This window comes from Melanostigma gelatinosum (assembly GCF_949748355.1).
Source record: "Melanostigma gelatinosum genome assembly, chromosome: 21".
Taxonomy (NCBI): Eukaryota; Metazoa; Chordata; class Actinopteri; order Perciformes; family Zoarcidae; genus Melanostigma; species Melanostigma gelatinosum.
The window spans coordinates 14,250,119-14,266,360 of NC_136654.1; the positions used below are offsets into that span (position 1 = coordinate 14,250,119).

Here is a 16,242-nt window from a genome sequence, read left to right on the forward strand (position 1 = left end):
AGTTATGAGTATATTAATATTGAAGGAATATATTGAAGGAAAGAGTCTGATGCACCTTTCAAAAGGCTGACAGGATGTGTGTGTACAGGTTTGCATGTGTGAAATGTGCAAAAGGCTTTTTAGGATAAATGCATGACAAAATAGACACTTATGGGTGCAACCAGCGATTGTTTTTATCATTGATTAACCTGCTGATTATCTACTCAATTACACAATTAATCGTGAAAAATCACACTTTCCCACTGCGGGTGTCCTGTTCTGTCCAAAACCCAAAGATATCTTCGAGGACTAAGAAAAGCAGCTCATGGTTCCAGCTCTGTGTAATCTCACGGTGTCCTTTGTTCTCTTCCAGACTGGATCCCACTCCTCCCTCCGCGTCCCTGAGACCCCGACTGGAGCCCCGGCCCCTGGGTCTGCCGATTGACCTCCAGCATCTCGCATATCTTGCCCTTTCTCACCGAGCCGACCTCACTTTGACTCCCTCTGGAGACCCCCGACCCATCCTCACCCAAAAAAAAAAGAAGAAAGAAAGAAAGAACGAGAGAAAAGCCCAGGGACGGGACCCTGTCATGTTTCACTGACGGCCCCCTCCCAACCGGCGAATGACAACCGGGCATCCGAGGGTGGGGCTTGCCTCAGTCTCTCATGATTGGTTGCTGGATGGAATTAAGGTGAATGGAACTCGTGTCCAAGGAGCAGGACCCTAACCCTTCAGAGGGAGAGGAGAAAGGGTGAGCTCTTCCAACCCTGTGGTCGTTCTCTTTCACCACACAAACATTCTGATGCTTCCAAAACAAATTCACGTTGGTCTGTGTCATGTTACAACTAATATACGTCACTCCAAATCTTTGCCTCAAGAGCCGCCGGTGTTTCCTTTAGTTTGTCTTCCCTGATGTAAACGTGTCCCTGAAATGAAGCAGGCATGGCTCTCTGTTGTTGCGTCCTGGTGTTACATATGGAGGAGGTCTTCTGAGGACATCCAGAAGGGAATCTGGATTTTTTTGTTCTCATGGTTCTCTCTGTTTGTACGTCTCTGGATCATGTTGTTTTTTTCCAGACAAGCTCATCAACAAAGCGGCCTCTTTTTTCCTTCGCCGCCGCCGCCGCCGCTGCTCTCTTCCTCTCGCCCGGATTGTTTTTCAGAGAAGTGAGCTTTGAGCTACATCTGACCCCGACGCTCCTCCCCTCTGCCCCTTCAGCTCTTGAGGAGCAGAACCAGTCGGGCCCGGCCCGAACACAAACAAACACAGCACTGTTTAAGCCCCTTCTCATGAATGAAAACATAATATTAGTGGAATGGAGGCTCTCTCATACAGTAGTGCCGCCGGGGAGGAAGGGGCCCTCTGTGTGGAAGAGGTCTCTGGCTCGAGGAAAGCGTTATCGCTCAATGTTAATCAGCTCCGGCTTTGGGAGGGGACTCCACTTCATTTAGAACATTTTGTGATCGTATAACAGGACAAAGAGAGAGAGATTGCCTTTTTCATTGAAATAGAAACTTTTGAAACAGGTCCAGTGTTGAGGGAGAACGCTGCAGACAGCAGCAACTCCTCACTGGCGGTGTACGTCCACAGAATCAGATCGTTATTATACGTGTCTGGCAGCATTTTGGAACAGCTTTCTTATTGTGTCATGTGACTTGCTGCCCCTGAGACAACGGTGAAAATGTGAGTGCGAGTTAAAGAAGTGTCGGTGTTGGAAAACACAAAGCGTAGCTGCGTGTTATCTCAAAGATTGTCACTGTCACGGCTGAATAGTGAGAGGATTTCAATAATGCAGATGTGTAGCGAGATTTCAGATCAAGACGTCTCACTCACAGTAACAGACATCAAGCGAGAGGTGAAGAAAAATGTTTTATTTCCCTGCAAGGTCCTTTCCACAACGCTATCAGACACTTCTAATCACAAGCTGAGCCTGTCGGTGGCTGTTATTGGACGTGCATTGAGGGCGAGGAGTTTCCCTGAGCGGTTACATCGCAGGCCGTTTAGCGGCTGCAGCGTTCTCTCTCAATACTCGACCCATCTCAAAAAACATTGTTAAAGACACCAAAACATGAGCAAGTAGGTTTTAAATAGACGGAAATTATCCTTAAAATTACAAAGGTGATCTCTGGTTGTGGGAACTCTAAAGATGTGACGTGGATGACTTGTGACCTGGAAGTCTGACTGCGTGACGGATGTGTAGGAGATCACGGAAGCTTCTGTTTCATCTCTTTGTTTCATCTCTTTGTTTCATCTCTTTGTTTCATCTCTCTGTTTCATCTCTTTGTTTCATCTCTTTGTTTCATCTTTGCTCGTCATGCTGGTAAGTTGGCGAGGAAGTAAACACTGAAAGCAGCTTTTTGCTAGAAGCTCATTTATTTTGCTGTCACAAATATCCCGTTGGCCATTGAAATAATAAAAACATTACATGTCTGCATTATGGCCTTTCATGCAGTGCAAAGCTAAACTTTCCAGGAGGTTTATTGCCTCGTTTATTTTGTTGAGAAACAACATGTCGTGTTTACTGCTTTCAGACTGAGACCTAAGTGGAGAAGAGGAGCATCTAAACACAGAACTTCCTTCCAGTCTCTGCAGATGAACTTAAATGTCTGTAAAAATAATAATGTCAATATGAGTTGATGTTATTAGCGCCATGTGGAAAGACGAGCTGGCTCCATGTTCTATGTGTGAAGAAAGTCAATCCTGCGTGGATTCCTCCGCTAACATGAACACCTGTCAGGAGATGAACAGCTCTGCCCCTGGGGGACAGTTGGTGCCGTCCCGGACGCAGGAGCCCGTACATCGGCCTTCCTTTTAAAAAAAAAAGAAGAAAAAAAAATAATATATATATATATATATATATTTTTTTTTTTATATATATATATATATATATATATATATATATATATATATATTTTAAATATATATATATATATATATATATATATTTTAAATATATATATATATATATGTCCGATATGTTTAGGTGCAAGTATTCTGCACAAAGAGTTGGAGCTCTCGCGATGCTTCAGACTGGAGCCGGGGCTTCGTAGTGTAGATGTCAGCGGTGTGTTCGGCATGACGGGGGTTTTTATTAAATCTCTGCCCCTCCCACCTGCATGTTGTCACCCTTCTGTTTTCAAACCGCTCCGGCTCTTTGAAGTGATGCTGTACCGGTAGTTACTTTACTGGCACGCGGACTGAGAATAGAACACCTGTACTTATGGATCGGAAGGTTGTTTGATGTGCCCTCACATAAATATGAACGCTTCTCTGCCTGACAATAACTTTACAGACTGGTTTTTCACTTCCCGAGCTGCTGAAAACCTGAACGCTCAGCACTATTTAGTGTCACTTTGCTTCGTAAGAAGCCGCTCGTCCTCTCGGTGGCTCATTAAGATGCATACATTGTAGTAGAATGTATGTCATGCTGGATTTACTTCAAACGGAGATGTAGTTCCAGCTTGCATCACTTCTCCTAAGATGTCACCACAGCTGACACAAGGCGGCTTGCAGTGTGTCACATTAACGGCGTAAAGGCTTGCGCCATAGTGCTGTGTGTGTGTGTGTGTGCGTGCGTGCGTGCGTGCGTGCGTGCGTGTGCTTTCTATCCAGGAATCTTTGTAGTTGATGTGCTTCAAGATGCCTCCGGTGTTTGATCCGCTTCAGCCTCCAGTCAAACATGTGTGGGTCCAGATCTTCTTCTCGGGCGACAGTGATCCTGATGATTTAATTACCCGAAAATGATCCTTTTTCTTCCACATATGTATCTAGAATGCATTATTACTTTGTTTTAAATAGAAGTCAGGCCTCCTTGTGATCAGATTATTCTCTGCTCTGTCTCACTAACAGTCTGTCTGCAAAAGTAAACAAGATCCAGCTTTTCCTTCCCTCGTGGACGTGAGGATGTCCGGTCATGCGCGGGTTAAAAGCATTGTTGTGTGGACTCGTGCTGTGGTTTTTATGACGCCGCTGGTTCCTCATTCGATGGACATTTTAATGCCGAGTGTCATTGAGAGAGATACTGTACCCACCGGTCTGTTGGGCCTGAAGGTGAAGCTCTTGTGTTTGGTAAACACACAGTATGCGCTGTATCCATGAAGTATGTGTGAGATGTACAACATAAACCGACTGGGGTTGAAACAATAACAAGAATCCCTGTTGAGTCTCAGATTGCATTACATATGTTGAAAAGTGTTCCTTAATATTTGAAAATCTTTCTTGGAGAAGGAACTGTTCCTGAGAGATGAACCTCTTCCTCCCCTGCCTCAGACCTTAGTTACAGTGGTGATCTGTGTTGCTTCAAGGTGTTCAAACTGTGTGTGTGTGTGTGTGTGTGTGTGTGTGTGTGTGTGTGTGTGTGTGTGTGTGTGTGTGTGTGTGTGTGTGTGTGTGTGTGTGTGTGTGTGTGTGTGTGTGTGTGTGTGTGTGTGTGTGTGTGTGTGTGTGTGTGTGTGTGTGTGCGCGTGCAGTTCCTCAGTCATGTACTCTTCCTGGATTCGTACTAAAGGTTCCGCTGTGGGGATCTCAACAGCACTCTTTAACGTTTGTGACCACATCTGAAGGTTTAAGAATGAAATAATTCAGGTGGAGAATAACTGACTGGACGATACTTATCATCTCACATTGCTCTTGAATCTCTGGTCCAGTACTTTGTGTTTTGTCATTTAAAACATGTCCACTACTACTCGTCTTGTTGAAGATCATGACAGTTCTTTGTGCAGAGGACAAGCTAGAACAGTGTAGAGTTCTCCAGTGGAGCGTGATCAGTGTGTTTTTGTGACTTTGTCTGGTAAACAAGTGCAAATGCAATACAGAGATAAGCTGCTATAGATTCAGATGCGCCCGCTGCGGACGGTTGATAGTTAATCTACGCAGTGTTTGTTTTGCCTCATCACACTGAGCAGTGCAGCCTACACCCAGTGGATTTAAAGGCGAGGTAACCTGGCTGAAGAGGGACTCTTTCCCCCTTTTTATGAAATCGACATGTTTAAAACGCCCACCATTTCATTACTCTTTCATTTATATTTTTTTATACATTCAAATTTGGCTGGGTGGTTAAAAACACATTCTTCTCCGGTGTGATGAACACATATTCCTTTTTGCTTCACCCAGACTTTAACAAGATGCATATGGTTTGAAAACCTTTAAGAAAAAGCATAGAATATAATTTATGGAAGCAAAATGCATACAACATTTAAAGTGACGTGACCTAAACGCAGCTAAACACAGGCTGCATAGCCGTTCGGGCTGTGCAGTCTTTTTTTTGTTGCACCGGAAGTAGCGAGCTGTATATATTTGAGGATTTAGCCTCCATGTTAATTGTGTGGGTTGCTGTACACTTGTGTATTTGGACAGAGGGAGTTGTCTGGCTTTCACTCAGTGGTATGCTATATCCCCTTCTAGCACAGCCTGCAATTTAGACAGTGGCGGGATACATGAGGGAACAAAGTGTCCATTAGCACTGGATGTAATGGACACATGTAAAGCACAGACCCGGCTGTAGGCCCGTAGCATGCGTGCTGAACAATAGGCTACTGTAGCACTGAAAACATAGCACAGGGGGCCTCATTCAGACGCTGTTATGGATATAATTCTGTGGACTATAGTGCCTCTTTGTATTGTTCTGATTCTTTAATGAGCTTCAGAGCAGGTGCCTATCAGTCTTCTGATTTTCACTTCGGGCGTCTCCCTCACTTCTGGCTGTATCCAGCTTGGGTTTTATTTGCTGAGGTTTTGAAAATATGATAATTGTTGGCACCGCTCCAGTACAGTGGAGGTGCTTGGAATTTAATTTGTGCGGCGCTCACAGCAGTGAAAATTGCATTTCAAAAAAAAAAGGTCAACAGCAGACTCGGGTATTTTGTTGTGTAACCGGCACATTCCTGTTAAATCTTTTATTGTTTTGAGCACCACAGCTCAAGTAAGTGTTTTTGTAATTGAGATGAATTTACCCTTTTAACGATAAGGCTGGTAAAATACTATATTTTTCTTTATTGTCAACAAATGCCATGAAACGACCAAAACATGTATTGTCTGTTTATGTCTATCTTATTCCTCTTTGCCATCGAGCCCCGTTGTATTACAAACACATCAGTGAGACATGCTCCTCCATTAGCATGAGCACCGTAGCTGAAAGCACACGACACCGTCCTGCTGCCAGAAATAATCCCTACAGCACTAAATGTGTGCTGATCCGCCGTAGAAAATAGTCCCCAACAAAAGCACCCTGATGTTTAGGGAAATCACTCAGCCCATTTCTTCATTTCTTTCTTCTATACTTTGATTTGATTATATGTCTGACATTTTCTGGCACCACCTCATGATTGGAATTTCATTTGAAAAACTCCACAGCAGCACGTGTTGTATCGACGTTATGGACATTGTCTCTGGAGAGACACGTTGCTGTTAAATGAGGAGATTACTGAGTATATGTTTGTGAGCTGGTTTTTATCTATTTATTTAGGTCTTAAGCAGGAACCAATGAGTTTAAAGTCATGAAACACTTTGTCTTCAAGTGTGCTGAGTGAAATAATGTGTAAGGACACACAGTTCTCTGTGACTGCTCTTCTGTTTGTTCTGCTGTTCTGCTCACGCGTGCTGCTTTAGCCTTAATGAAACCCGCGCTCGTCTCAATTACATGGTAGACGCTCCTATGCAGTCGCTGTCAAAGTCACAGGTGGAGAAGCTGGCTGTCGTCCAATCGGGGTGGACTCCTGGGGAGGAGGCGGTGCTAGCAAGCAGAGCAAGAAAGTCCCACAGATTAGAGGACGAGGGAGGGAGAAGGCTGGATGTATTTGAGTGGGTTGGCAGGCTAAGCACAGCACAACTGGTAGAGACATCAGGGTGTAAGAGAGACAGACAGAGACGGAGTCCATGCACCAGGGCTGTGGAGCAGCTGGTCACCTACATCTGCAACCAGCCTTGCCATGCATATTCTACAGTCCCACTGCGTCATCAGGTCAGCGCTGTAAGTCTTTTTTCTCCTGTCATCTGTTTTGGCTCACGTTGTTCACTCTTCTCTTCTATATTGTGTATTTGGTTTTGGGCAGTGTGTGTGCACTGAGTTGTGCAACATGTGTGCATGCTCTGCACAGATATCGGGGGGGGGGGGGGGGGCCGTAGGAATCATATTGCTCTGACACGTCAAGTTTAGTTTCACCCTGTGCATGTGCCGGAGTGAAAGTACAGTGTGTGCATGCGCCTGTGGGCTTGGCTCATGTTGCTGAGAGGCACAGGGTTTGAGCTGGAAATTGAAAAAGTGTGATCCATGATATGCCTGCGCTCTCCTGCCCCAACCTGCAAAGAAAACCTCACATTCCATCAAAAAATATTCAATTATGCATGATGTTTTCATCCGCGAACGGGCGTTCTTGTATTTGCACTAAGTGGCCACACGTTCACCGGCTGTGTGATACAATTTCGGAGGCTGTCAGGCTGCCTGCTCTTTTTGCAGAAACAGCCAGTGAAGTTTGCGTGTTTGTTCAAACCGTCCTGTTAGACAAGAAGCCAATCATTGTTTTTGAAGCATATTTGTTCCACATTGTGTTTCTCTGTGATGTTTCCCTTCCTCACTTGCCTCTTGGGCCACTTGACACCGTGTCTCTCCACAAGTCTTTCCATTGAGAGCTCTTAGAATAGTGAAAAGCACTTGTGAGGCTCCGCCAACAGTGCTAAGCTCTTTTCTTTTGGCTGCCATAGCGCTAATATTTTCATCAGTGCTATTTTTGGGATTGATCTTAATCGCGGGTTAGAGCTGGAGCTTATTCACAGAGCGGTGATTCCTGTGATCATTTCATGATTTCATCCCCGCTGTGCCAGCTCTGTGGCTGTTTGCGTTATCATATGTCAGATGTGTGCGTGAAAAACGCGGCTCAGCTGAGGGAAAACAAAGGTAAACGTGTGGCGGATTGTAAATCTTCTCAGCGCAGAGAGGACAAAGAGGAGTTTGTTTGAGGAGTGACAGAAACCTGAATCTGTTTTTATCCACTTTGCCTATGTTTCCATCTTAAACAACATGCCGCCGCAGTGGGAGGACTGAACTGTCACATAGCTGTCAGTGTGGTGCTTGTCGCCTCCAGCAGCTGTACGGGCTGAGTGATGTGGAGGCCAGTTGGCAGAGGGAGAGAATGTTTACCTTTGAGTGGCAGTCAGTGAAAACCCCACCGTGTCTTCCTGCCGCTGTGACAGCTTTAATTCCTTTTTCTTTGTTCCAGCCGACTGACATTTAACTTTGCCCACGAAGGGAAAGAAAAGCATCGGCTCAAAGATATGCACCTTGCTGTTGTTACGCCGGGTGGTGTCGCTTCACAGGTGACCACCCTCCTTCAGCTTTTGGAGACAGTCAGTCATGTCAGCCGCCATCCGTTCTCCCCCCAAATCTCACCGTGCCAGGAACAATACACCCCGTAGTTGAGAGGGGTTCCTAATAAGATGCTGCAATCACTGCAATCAAGCTTCATCTCAAGAGGCTGTTTCAGAGCTTAATTCAATGCCCTGTTAAGCTATCTGAAGTATTGTGAAAAGGGCAAAGGGAACAATAAGTGAGACCAGTATGGTGCTATAGGCCGAGGTTAAATGTGGAGGTGCCGTTTGAGTTGGCATTTAAGCTCAATTACTGCAACTCTTGAGCTGAACGGGCAATGGTGTTCCAAAGAGCAAACCCTGTTTGCTGGTGTGAGACGTAGAAACATGCTGGTTCATAAGAGAAGCCTTTTATAAAGTGACCACTTGAGATCGGATCTCACTTTCCCGCTCTACATGCAAATAAACACGTTCACCGCTTCCGTTGGCAAAGACCCAATGCATCGTTGTTTTTAAAGCTGCAATATGTGGGATTGAGAGCAAACAACTATTAGCTGTGTTACGATATAGTGGAGTAACCTGAGCAGAGAAGGAAGGCCCTCTGTGTGTGTTGTTATCTGAGCTGTGTGATCTTTGTTGACAACGTCGAGCCGGCAATGCACGCTTTTTAGTGCATGTGAGCGTGCACCGCTGGCTCGCTCACGGCCGCCGCTCTGCACTGCTCCCCTACGGCGGTGGAAGCTGATAACCCAACTGACAGCGTCATGGAGGAAGCCGAGTGGCCAAGCCTTCAGTCCCCCCTCAGGTAAACACTGTTCGCTCTTTTCCCACAGTGTCCACTGTTAGCACCGTTAGCTGCGAGCTGCCGGCTGTCGAGAGCAGTCGAGAAGCAGTAGAAGTGCTCCAAATGTCGTGTTCAGCACCTTCAACTGGCCGGAGGCAGCACTGCACCTCCTGTGCCTGTGCTTGAGGAAGAGATCACAACTATTTCTCAGCATACTTCCTGTTACTTCAGGGACTCATCAGCATAGGGTCCCAGACCCCCTCAGCACAGTGCTTGAGTAATGTGAGCACAATGCTTCCTGGTGGTCGCTTACACTTGTGGTCCGATCGCCCAAGTGCCGTTTTATAGCCAAGAGTAAACAGTCTCCGAGTCTTTTCGATCGCTGTGGGGAGCAGAGTCACTCTGCATCAAATCTCTTCATTAAAGCATGGAAACAAAAATATATGTTTTCATGCACTGAGTGACTCTCGCCCATGTGTTTCCATCACTGCAGCCAAGTTCCATGGTACATATTCTGAAGTGACCAGTTCGAATATCATCAGAGGTGTCAGTATGCATACTGCGTTTGGAGAAAGTGAGTTATCCCAGCATGCAAAGTGCTGCTCAGAGCTGGGAGCGATATAAGACTACGTATTGTAACCTTTTGAACCTTGTTTTTGTCCGATAGTGGATTCTAATTAAGCTTTCCAGAGATGCAATTGATAAATTATCCAGCCACACAAACATTGTGTAATTACCTCTTTGTACAAAATGAATGTTGTGACACCAGCCGACCACCGAGTATCAACTTTAGAGGCAATATTGCTATCAGGGGGGAGATTTTAAACATCGTTTTTTATATTCACGTGTTTCACTTTGTTTTTATTTCCACACTTTGCAAATTAATATTATTTCGTTTTAGTTTGGATGCGAGGGAGATATGATTTACTGAATTGTTCATGTCACAACACTGCTAATAGACATTTTAAATGCATATATTGTTTTTAATTAAATGACGTAGTACACAGTAGAGTCCGTACCTTGTATTTTTCTCCGTTAAATATTCATATATTTATATAGCCCAAAATCACAAAGAGCTTTATAATCTGAACATATGACACTCTCTATCCTCAGACCTTTGATTCAGATTAAGAGAAACTGTAACAAAAAGTACACCATTAGACAGACGATCAGATCGTAAATAACATTCTGTATTACAACTCCACAGAGCGAAGGTGACCAACAGGCCTGTGCGTTGCATCGTAACGGAGTGGAAGTTGATTTTATTTGTGGTGCTAATGGAGCCCTGCTCCCTCTCCTGGAGCCGGGATTAAAGGGCCCTGGTGTGGGAGGAGAGCTGCAGGCTACGTGGAGTGTCTGCGAGCAGAGAGCTGGACTCTTGGGATCAACCACTCACTGACTCGCTCTCTCTTTCTCTCTCTCATACTCTCTTTTCAGAAATGCTTTTTCTTTTCTTTTTTTCTTCTCCCCCTCTACTTAAGTCTCTCCCTCCTTCATCTCTTGGCTTTCATAATTCCCTTCAGAGCAGCCAGTTCCCATCTGGGCGTTGCATGCCTTTCACATGTGTCAGTGCGGCTGGTGGGGTGTTTCTGAGTGCACATGCTTGTTGAGCGTGCTGCTTTACTTGATACATACTAGAGTTGCGGTCTTTGTGGTCTGTTATTGTGACTGTATATAGACTTTATACTGTAGAGTCTGTATGTTAGAAGTGGACGTAGTCATCGTCACGTCACCCATTGGTTTGTTGACTAAAGTTACCGTTTTGAAGCCTCGGGTTCAGGGTTTTGGCCGTCGCCATCTTGGTTTTTTTTGCAACCAGAAGTGACATAAGAGGGTGGAGCTAAGTACAACCGGACGCTGAATAAGACATTTTTAGGTGATATAAATGTTAATTAACTTAAAGAACTGAAAACACACTGAAAGTGTTGTAAGATGAAAACACGTACAACTCCCAGGCGCCGAGGTAGCAACCTGTCAATCAAAAGGTAGCCACACCCTAAATTCTGACTCTAAATGGACCATAATTTACTAAATGAACATCATGCTGTATTGAAGAAGACTTGAAACTAGAGATTGAGACCATAAACTCATGTTTACAATGTTTACTGAGGTAATAAGTCAAGAGAGAAGTAGAGTCATTTTCTCATAGACTTCTACACAACCAGAGGAGTCGCCCCCTGATGGACATTAGAGAGAATGCAGCTTTGAGTAACTTCAGCATTGGCTTCACTTTTCAGACCCAGAAGTTGCTGGTGTGCCCTAATATTTAAAGAATATTTATATTTGTTTTGGGGCTTAACTACGTTCAACAAAAAATAGTTTTCCTGCTCTGTGGATTCCGTTCTGCAGCAAGACCTTTTTCACTGCACTTGTTGGTCTGGAGAGCTCCATTACTCCTCAGTTAGATATGAAAGTGGCAGCAAACCATGCTCCTGTTTTTCTTTCATTTAATTGTAGTACCAGATGTTTAGCTGGCAGAGGGATACAAGATGACATAATGCCAATAGAGACAAATACAGAATGCTTTCCTGAAATCTGTTTACATGAGCTCGTGACATTTCTCCTCACTATTGTTGTATGTTCCAACTCACTCATAGACCTAATTTACATGGTGGTGTTAACATTTGATCTTTTCCTGGATGCATTACCGGGGAAATGCCAGCTAATCACAGGCCTTGGTATGTGCATCTGGTGTTAACAAGCTTTTTCTTTAGCTCGATTATGGAGCTGATGGACTTGTCAACAAACATGACGTGTCCAGGGAATCGGTGCATTTGTCTGTAACCTTTTGCTGGGCGGTTTGATGTAGCAGGATGTCGTGGAATTAGGTGACATTTGAACTTGTTGTTGAGCAATTTGTTTTATTCAAATGTGGCCAAACTGTACAAACAGCTTTTCTGGTCGATCCACATTAATTTGATCAAATATCAAAATGCATTACATTTTCTGATGTACTTGTTAGTTGTTACACATGATTCCTTCAAGCACCGTCAGAAATTTGATTATCCAATGATAATTTAGAACCCGCCGATGGGTTTTGGGTCTATGAACATGCACTTTTACTTATTTCTCGTTCTTTTTTCTCTCCTCTCCTTTTGTCTTTTTTGTGTAACCTGTCAGGTGGCTCAATGGCCCGAAAAGGAAGAGGAAGAACAGCCAATGTTCCTTGAAGAGTATGACTGGTGAGTAACTGACGGCTGGTCTTTCGGTGGAGAGAGACAGAGATTTTTCTAAAGCAGCTCTGAAGTAACAGCTAGCAAACAAATCTCCACTTTCGTACCTGAAGTGTGAATGAAGTCTGCATTTTTAAACACGCCTCTCCTTTCGAGAATACAAGCTCTCCAAATGCAGGGAACCATTCATTTAGAAAATGGCTGTCCCCGCATTTCGTCCAGCTATATTTGATGCACTTTTGAATTCTTTTAGAAAAGGAATGTTGTGTCTCTCAGTCTCACCGCAGTGAATGCATGCAGCCGAGTGACCGCACAGAAGCTCGTGGTACATGATTCATTGCTGCCTCGCGTACATTACGTGTTTTGGATTTGTCACCTCCAAAGAGAAAAAGTAAAACATCTTGGCATCTGTCATCAATAAACGAAAGCCTTGTGCTCTGTCTGCTTTCTTGTTGGACGCAGCACATTGTCTGAGTGACAGCTCCAAATCCCTCGCGCTGAAAGAAGCAAATAAAGAAGGTAAGAGAGAGTGATAGTGATGGAGGTAGGGTGGGAGGAACACCAACATACAAATCTGCAGGACGGTTATTTTGGCACTTGTAAAAAATACATCTCCCAAGACCCGTCCTCCCCACATGTTTTCCTTCCCAGCAAGCTTGCTGTCTTCCTCTCTGCATCACTGCTGGAATTGTGTCCCACATTTGATATGCCATGGTGCATTTCCTCTGGGAAAGTGTGCCAATACGTCTGTCTGGTTGCATGAGATTGAATTGCACACACTGTAGTGATGTTGGCTCTTTCCTGAGGGAGAGCGGACCCTCAACAGGACACTGAAGAGTTTAATGTGCATACCTGATTTAGTAAAGACGCGTATCAGTGTCAAATCATGACCGAGATATATTAATGTCAATACAGAAGTCCAGTTTACTCTGAGACCGCTGATTTAATTCTAGTGTTGAAATCATCCGTGGATTAATTAGTTGAGAGACATATTTAAAGCTACACCAATCCGCTCTTTATGACAAACCCACAGAGAATTTCATCTTTAATTGAGCATTATGCTACATTCAGAGCATTAATATAGCAGCAAACGACTAATATCTAACGAAGTGCACTTATAGGCAACCGTTAGCTAATGCTGACACGGCTCCAGTTTCTTCTGCTGCCACCTAGTGGCAAACATCTATGAATTCAGCAGTATTTCATTTGTTAATTGATTAAATAAGCATGCCAAACGTTGGTGTTTTCTACACCAACCTTGGCTCCTTCAAAATAATTGATGCTATTTTATGCATTTTTAGAGGGAAACAGAAATGAGGCATCCTTCATCCATTTTCAGTCAAATGTTAACTGTGTAATTGAACTCTTTTTATAGTGACAGATGGACATTTTCCAGTCATGAACGAGACGATAAACGCGTCAGTTTCTATATAACAGCTGTTGTTTCAAATCCAGCTGCTGTGTGTAGTTCCCTGTGGCCCGATGTCGTCAATGTTTACAGTCTCAGATGTCACCTCACTGTGCTGTTGTCATGTCAGGACCTCGGAGGTCCTGACATGTCCTGACAGGAGAACAATCCCGGGACTCCTTCAGGGACCCGATCCATACTTTTATAATTTACACGCTTTGACGAAACGCAATGGCAGATGTTGTTTTGAGAAAAACTAAATATTTATCTTGAGCAGCAGAAAAAATCTTACGCTTTTCTGTTTTTTTGGTTGAAGGAGATATTGCAGGGCCCGTCATAGGAGGGGCCGGTAGCCACAGGGCTGCAGCGGTATTGATTTTGGGCTCGTCTTCCAAACATAGTCCTCAGCAGACTGGCTGCTTGCCCTGCCAACACACTGGAGCTGACATTTTTCCCTATATGATGTATTTTCCACCATATATATATATATATATATATATATATATCGCTCGTCTCTCCTCCTCCTTTTTCTCTCTTTCCCAGCATCCCCTTTCTGCCCTCCCCCTCTAAAGTCTGTACCAAAGCCAAAAGGCAGATGCCAGCTGACACTGCCAGTCACAGCTCTTGCCACGCCTCGATACACAGACACATTAGCATATATGTCATGCGAACGTCTCACACACACGTTTGTACACAGTACAAAGACCTGCCAGTGGTTCTGTGTGTGTGTGTGTGTGTGTGTGTGTTCAGACTTCAACACACATGTTTCTGTATTAAGTTGTGACTCACAGAGTACCACCAGAACAGACTATCCTACTCTTTGAGTTTAAAGCAGAAGAAAGGCTGCAGAGGGAGGAGGACGAGTGCAGAGAGAGAACAATACGAATAATGCCAATTTAAGTTTATCATGGCCGCTACATACCTTGTTATAATAGTGTGGTTAAAACCCATTCATAGTGACATTAAAGACCTAATCTGTAAGGTTGTGACCACATTGATTTGTTTATATATGTGATTGAAGAGGATTAATTCAATGACATACTTCAAAATAAAGCTGATATTACGTTATAAACCTTTATAAGACTTTAAACATAGTTTGCGTGTCTGTTTATTGAAAGACATGTCAATCAATTCGAGGGTAATCCTAACCGATGGGTGCTCCTCTGTCAGAGCTCCTCCTGACACGCAGCGTTTGTACTTCTTACCAAGTCAAGGACACATTTCCATCCCATTGGTGTTCTCTGTGGTCTACATTTGGATCACAGATTCTGCTTTTTAAAAGAAGGCACAGCAAAGGGAGTGAAGCCGTTGCGGTGCTCGTCCTGTTCGGGACTTGAGCCATTGTGTGGGTGTAGTAGAATTTGACTAAATGTGTCTGAAATAGTCCCGAATTGTATCTTTAAAAAAAGAATCCGTGGACCTTTCAATGTGCACGGTTGAGTTTTTTTGTAAACATGCAAAAGTTCTGTTTACATTCAGAGTTAATCACTGACATGTGTCTGCTTAAGGCCTGACAAATATATAAATAAATAAATGTTTTAAATGCTGTATTGTTTACATACAGTTATGCTAACAGTCTTCTTCTTCACTGCCTTTGCTGGCATCTTTCGTGGCACATTAGCGCCACCAACTGTCAATCAGCCACGTTGCACTCATTTCTTGCTCGATATAAATGCTTTTACTTTCTTACGTCAGAAAATTCACATATCCCATGTAAACAGTCATCTACGGAAGCCCTGACAGTCCAAAGTCTGATCTAAATTGTTTTCTGTCCTGTGTTTATGATTTGAGAAGGATAATCTGTATATGATAAATATAAATACATAAGATCCTGAGAGAAATCATCTTGAATGTAGATATACATTCTAATATTCTGTGTAACGTTGTCTCTGGCCTTGCTTCTCTCTCAGGGTACATACCCAGCTACCTCGAAAAAGATGAGCCATGTGTGGTGTGTGGTGACAAGGCCACAGGTTACCACTACCGCTGCATTACCTGCGAGGGCTGCAAGGTACACACACACACACACACACACATACATATATACATATATATATATATATATACACGATCCCAGTCTTTCACACGCAGCAGGTTCATAGCCCACATAATATCTGACAGAAAAACCTGCTGTGAGGCCTCTCAGGGAACTTCAGAGTAAACACACCTCAAGGACATGGACGCCTCGTGTGCAGCAGCAGAACGATGATATGTGGACATATTTGTACAAAAACCGGTCAGTCTGTCACGTCAGCTCTCCGCTGCTGTCAGACTGCTTCTGTTCATCGATGCCGTGTCATATCTAAGGCATTGTAATTAAAGAGGTTTTCACATTCGGCAACGATTCAATTGAGTACAATTGTGAAAGCAGCCAAAGCTTAGTGGACGTTGATGCATTTTACGTACGATTGATTGTGCCACCTCTCAAGAAGGAAGAAAGACATTTATAGTTAAAGGCATCGGATTTATGCTCATAATTTAACTCGGCAATCAGTGTGTCTTCGCTCAGCAAAAGCAGACTTTTTAATCTAATCACATTTCATGGATATAAATCCATTTCCAGCTACGATTTGTTCAGCTCACTCCCACGCTGCT

General features: G+C 43.8%; 1 protein-coding gene across 2 annotated transcripts in view; it reads left to right on the plus strand.

Annotated features, from left to right (window-relative positions):
• The window catches only part of LOC306794541 (thyroid hormone receptor alpha-B), a 128,559-nt gene that overhangs the window by 100,136 nt on the left and 12,181 nt on the right, over positions 1 to 16,242 (plus strand). The window contains exons 4-7 of one of the 2 annotated variants that reach the window (XM_079292650.1): positions 353 to 731; positions 12,187 to 12,248; positions 12,702 to 12,758; positions 15,558 to 15,658. In XM_079292650.1, coding sequence (XP_079148776.1) covers positions 676 to 731; positions 12,187 to 12,248; positions 12,702 to 12,758; positions 15,558 to 15,658 — 276 coding nt within the window. In that variant the 5' untranslated portion in view covers positions 353 to 675. Of the gene's footprint in view, positions 1 to 352; positions 732 to 6,842; positions 6,940 to 12,186; positions 12,249 to 12,701; positions 12,759 to 15,557; positions 15,659 to 16,242 lie in introns of those variants that run through there. The other variant, XM_079292651.1, reaches the window with a different exon arrangement.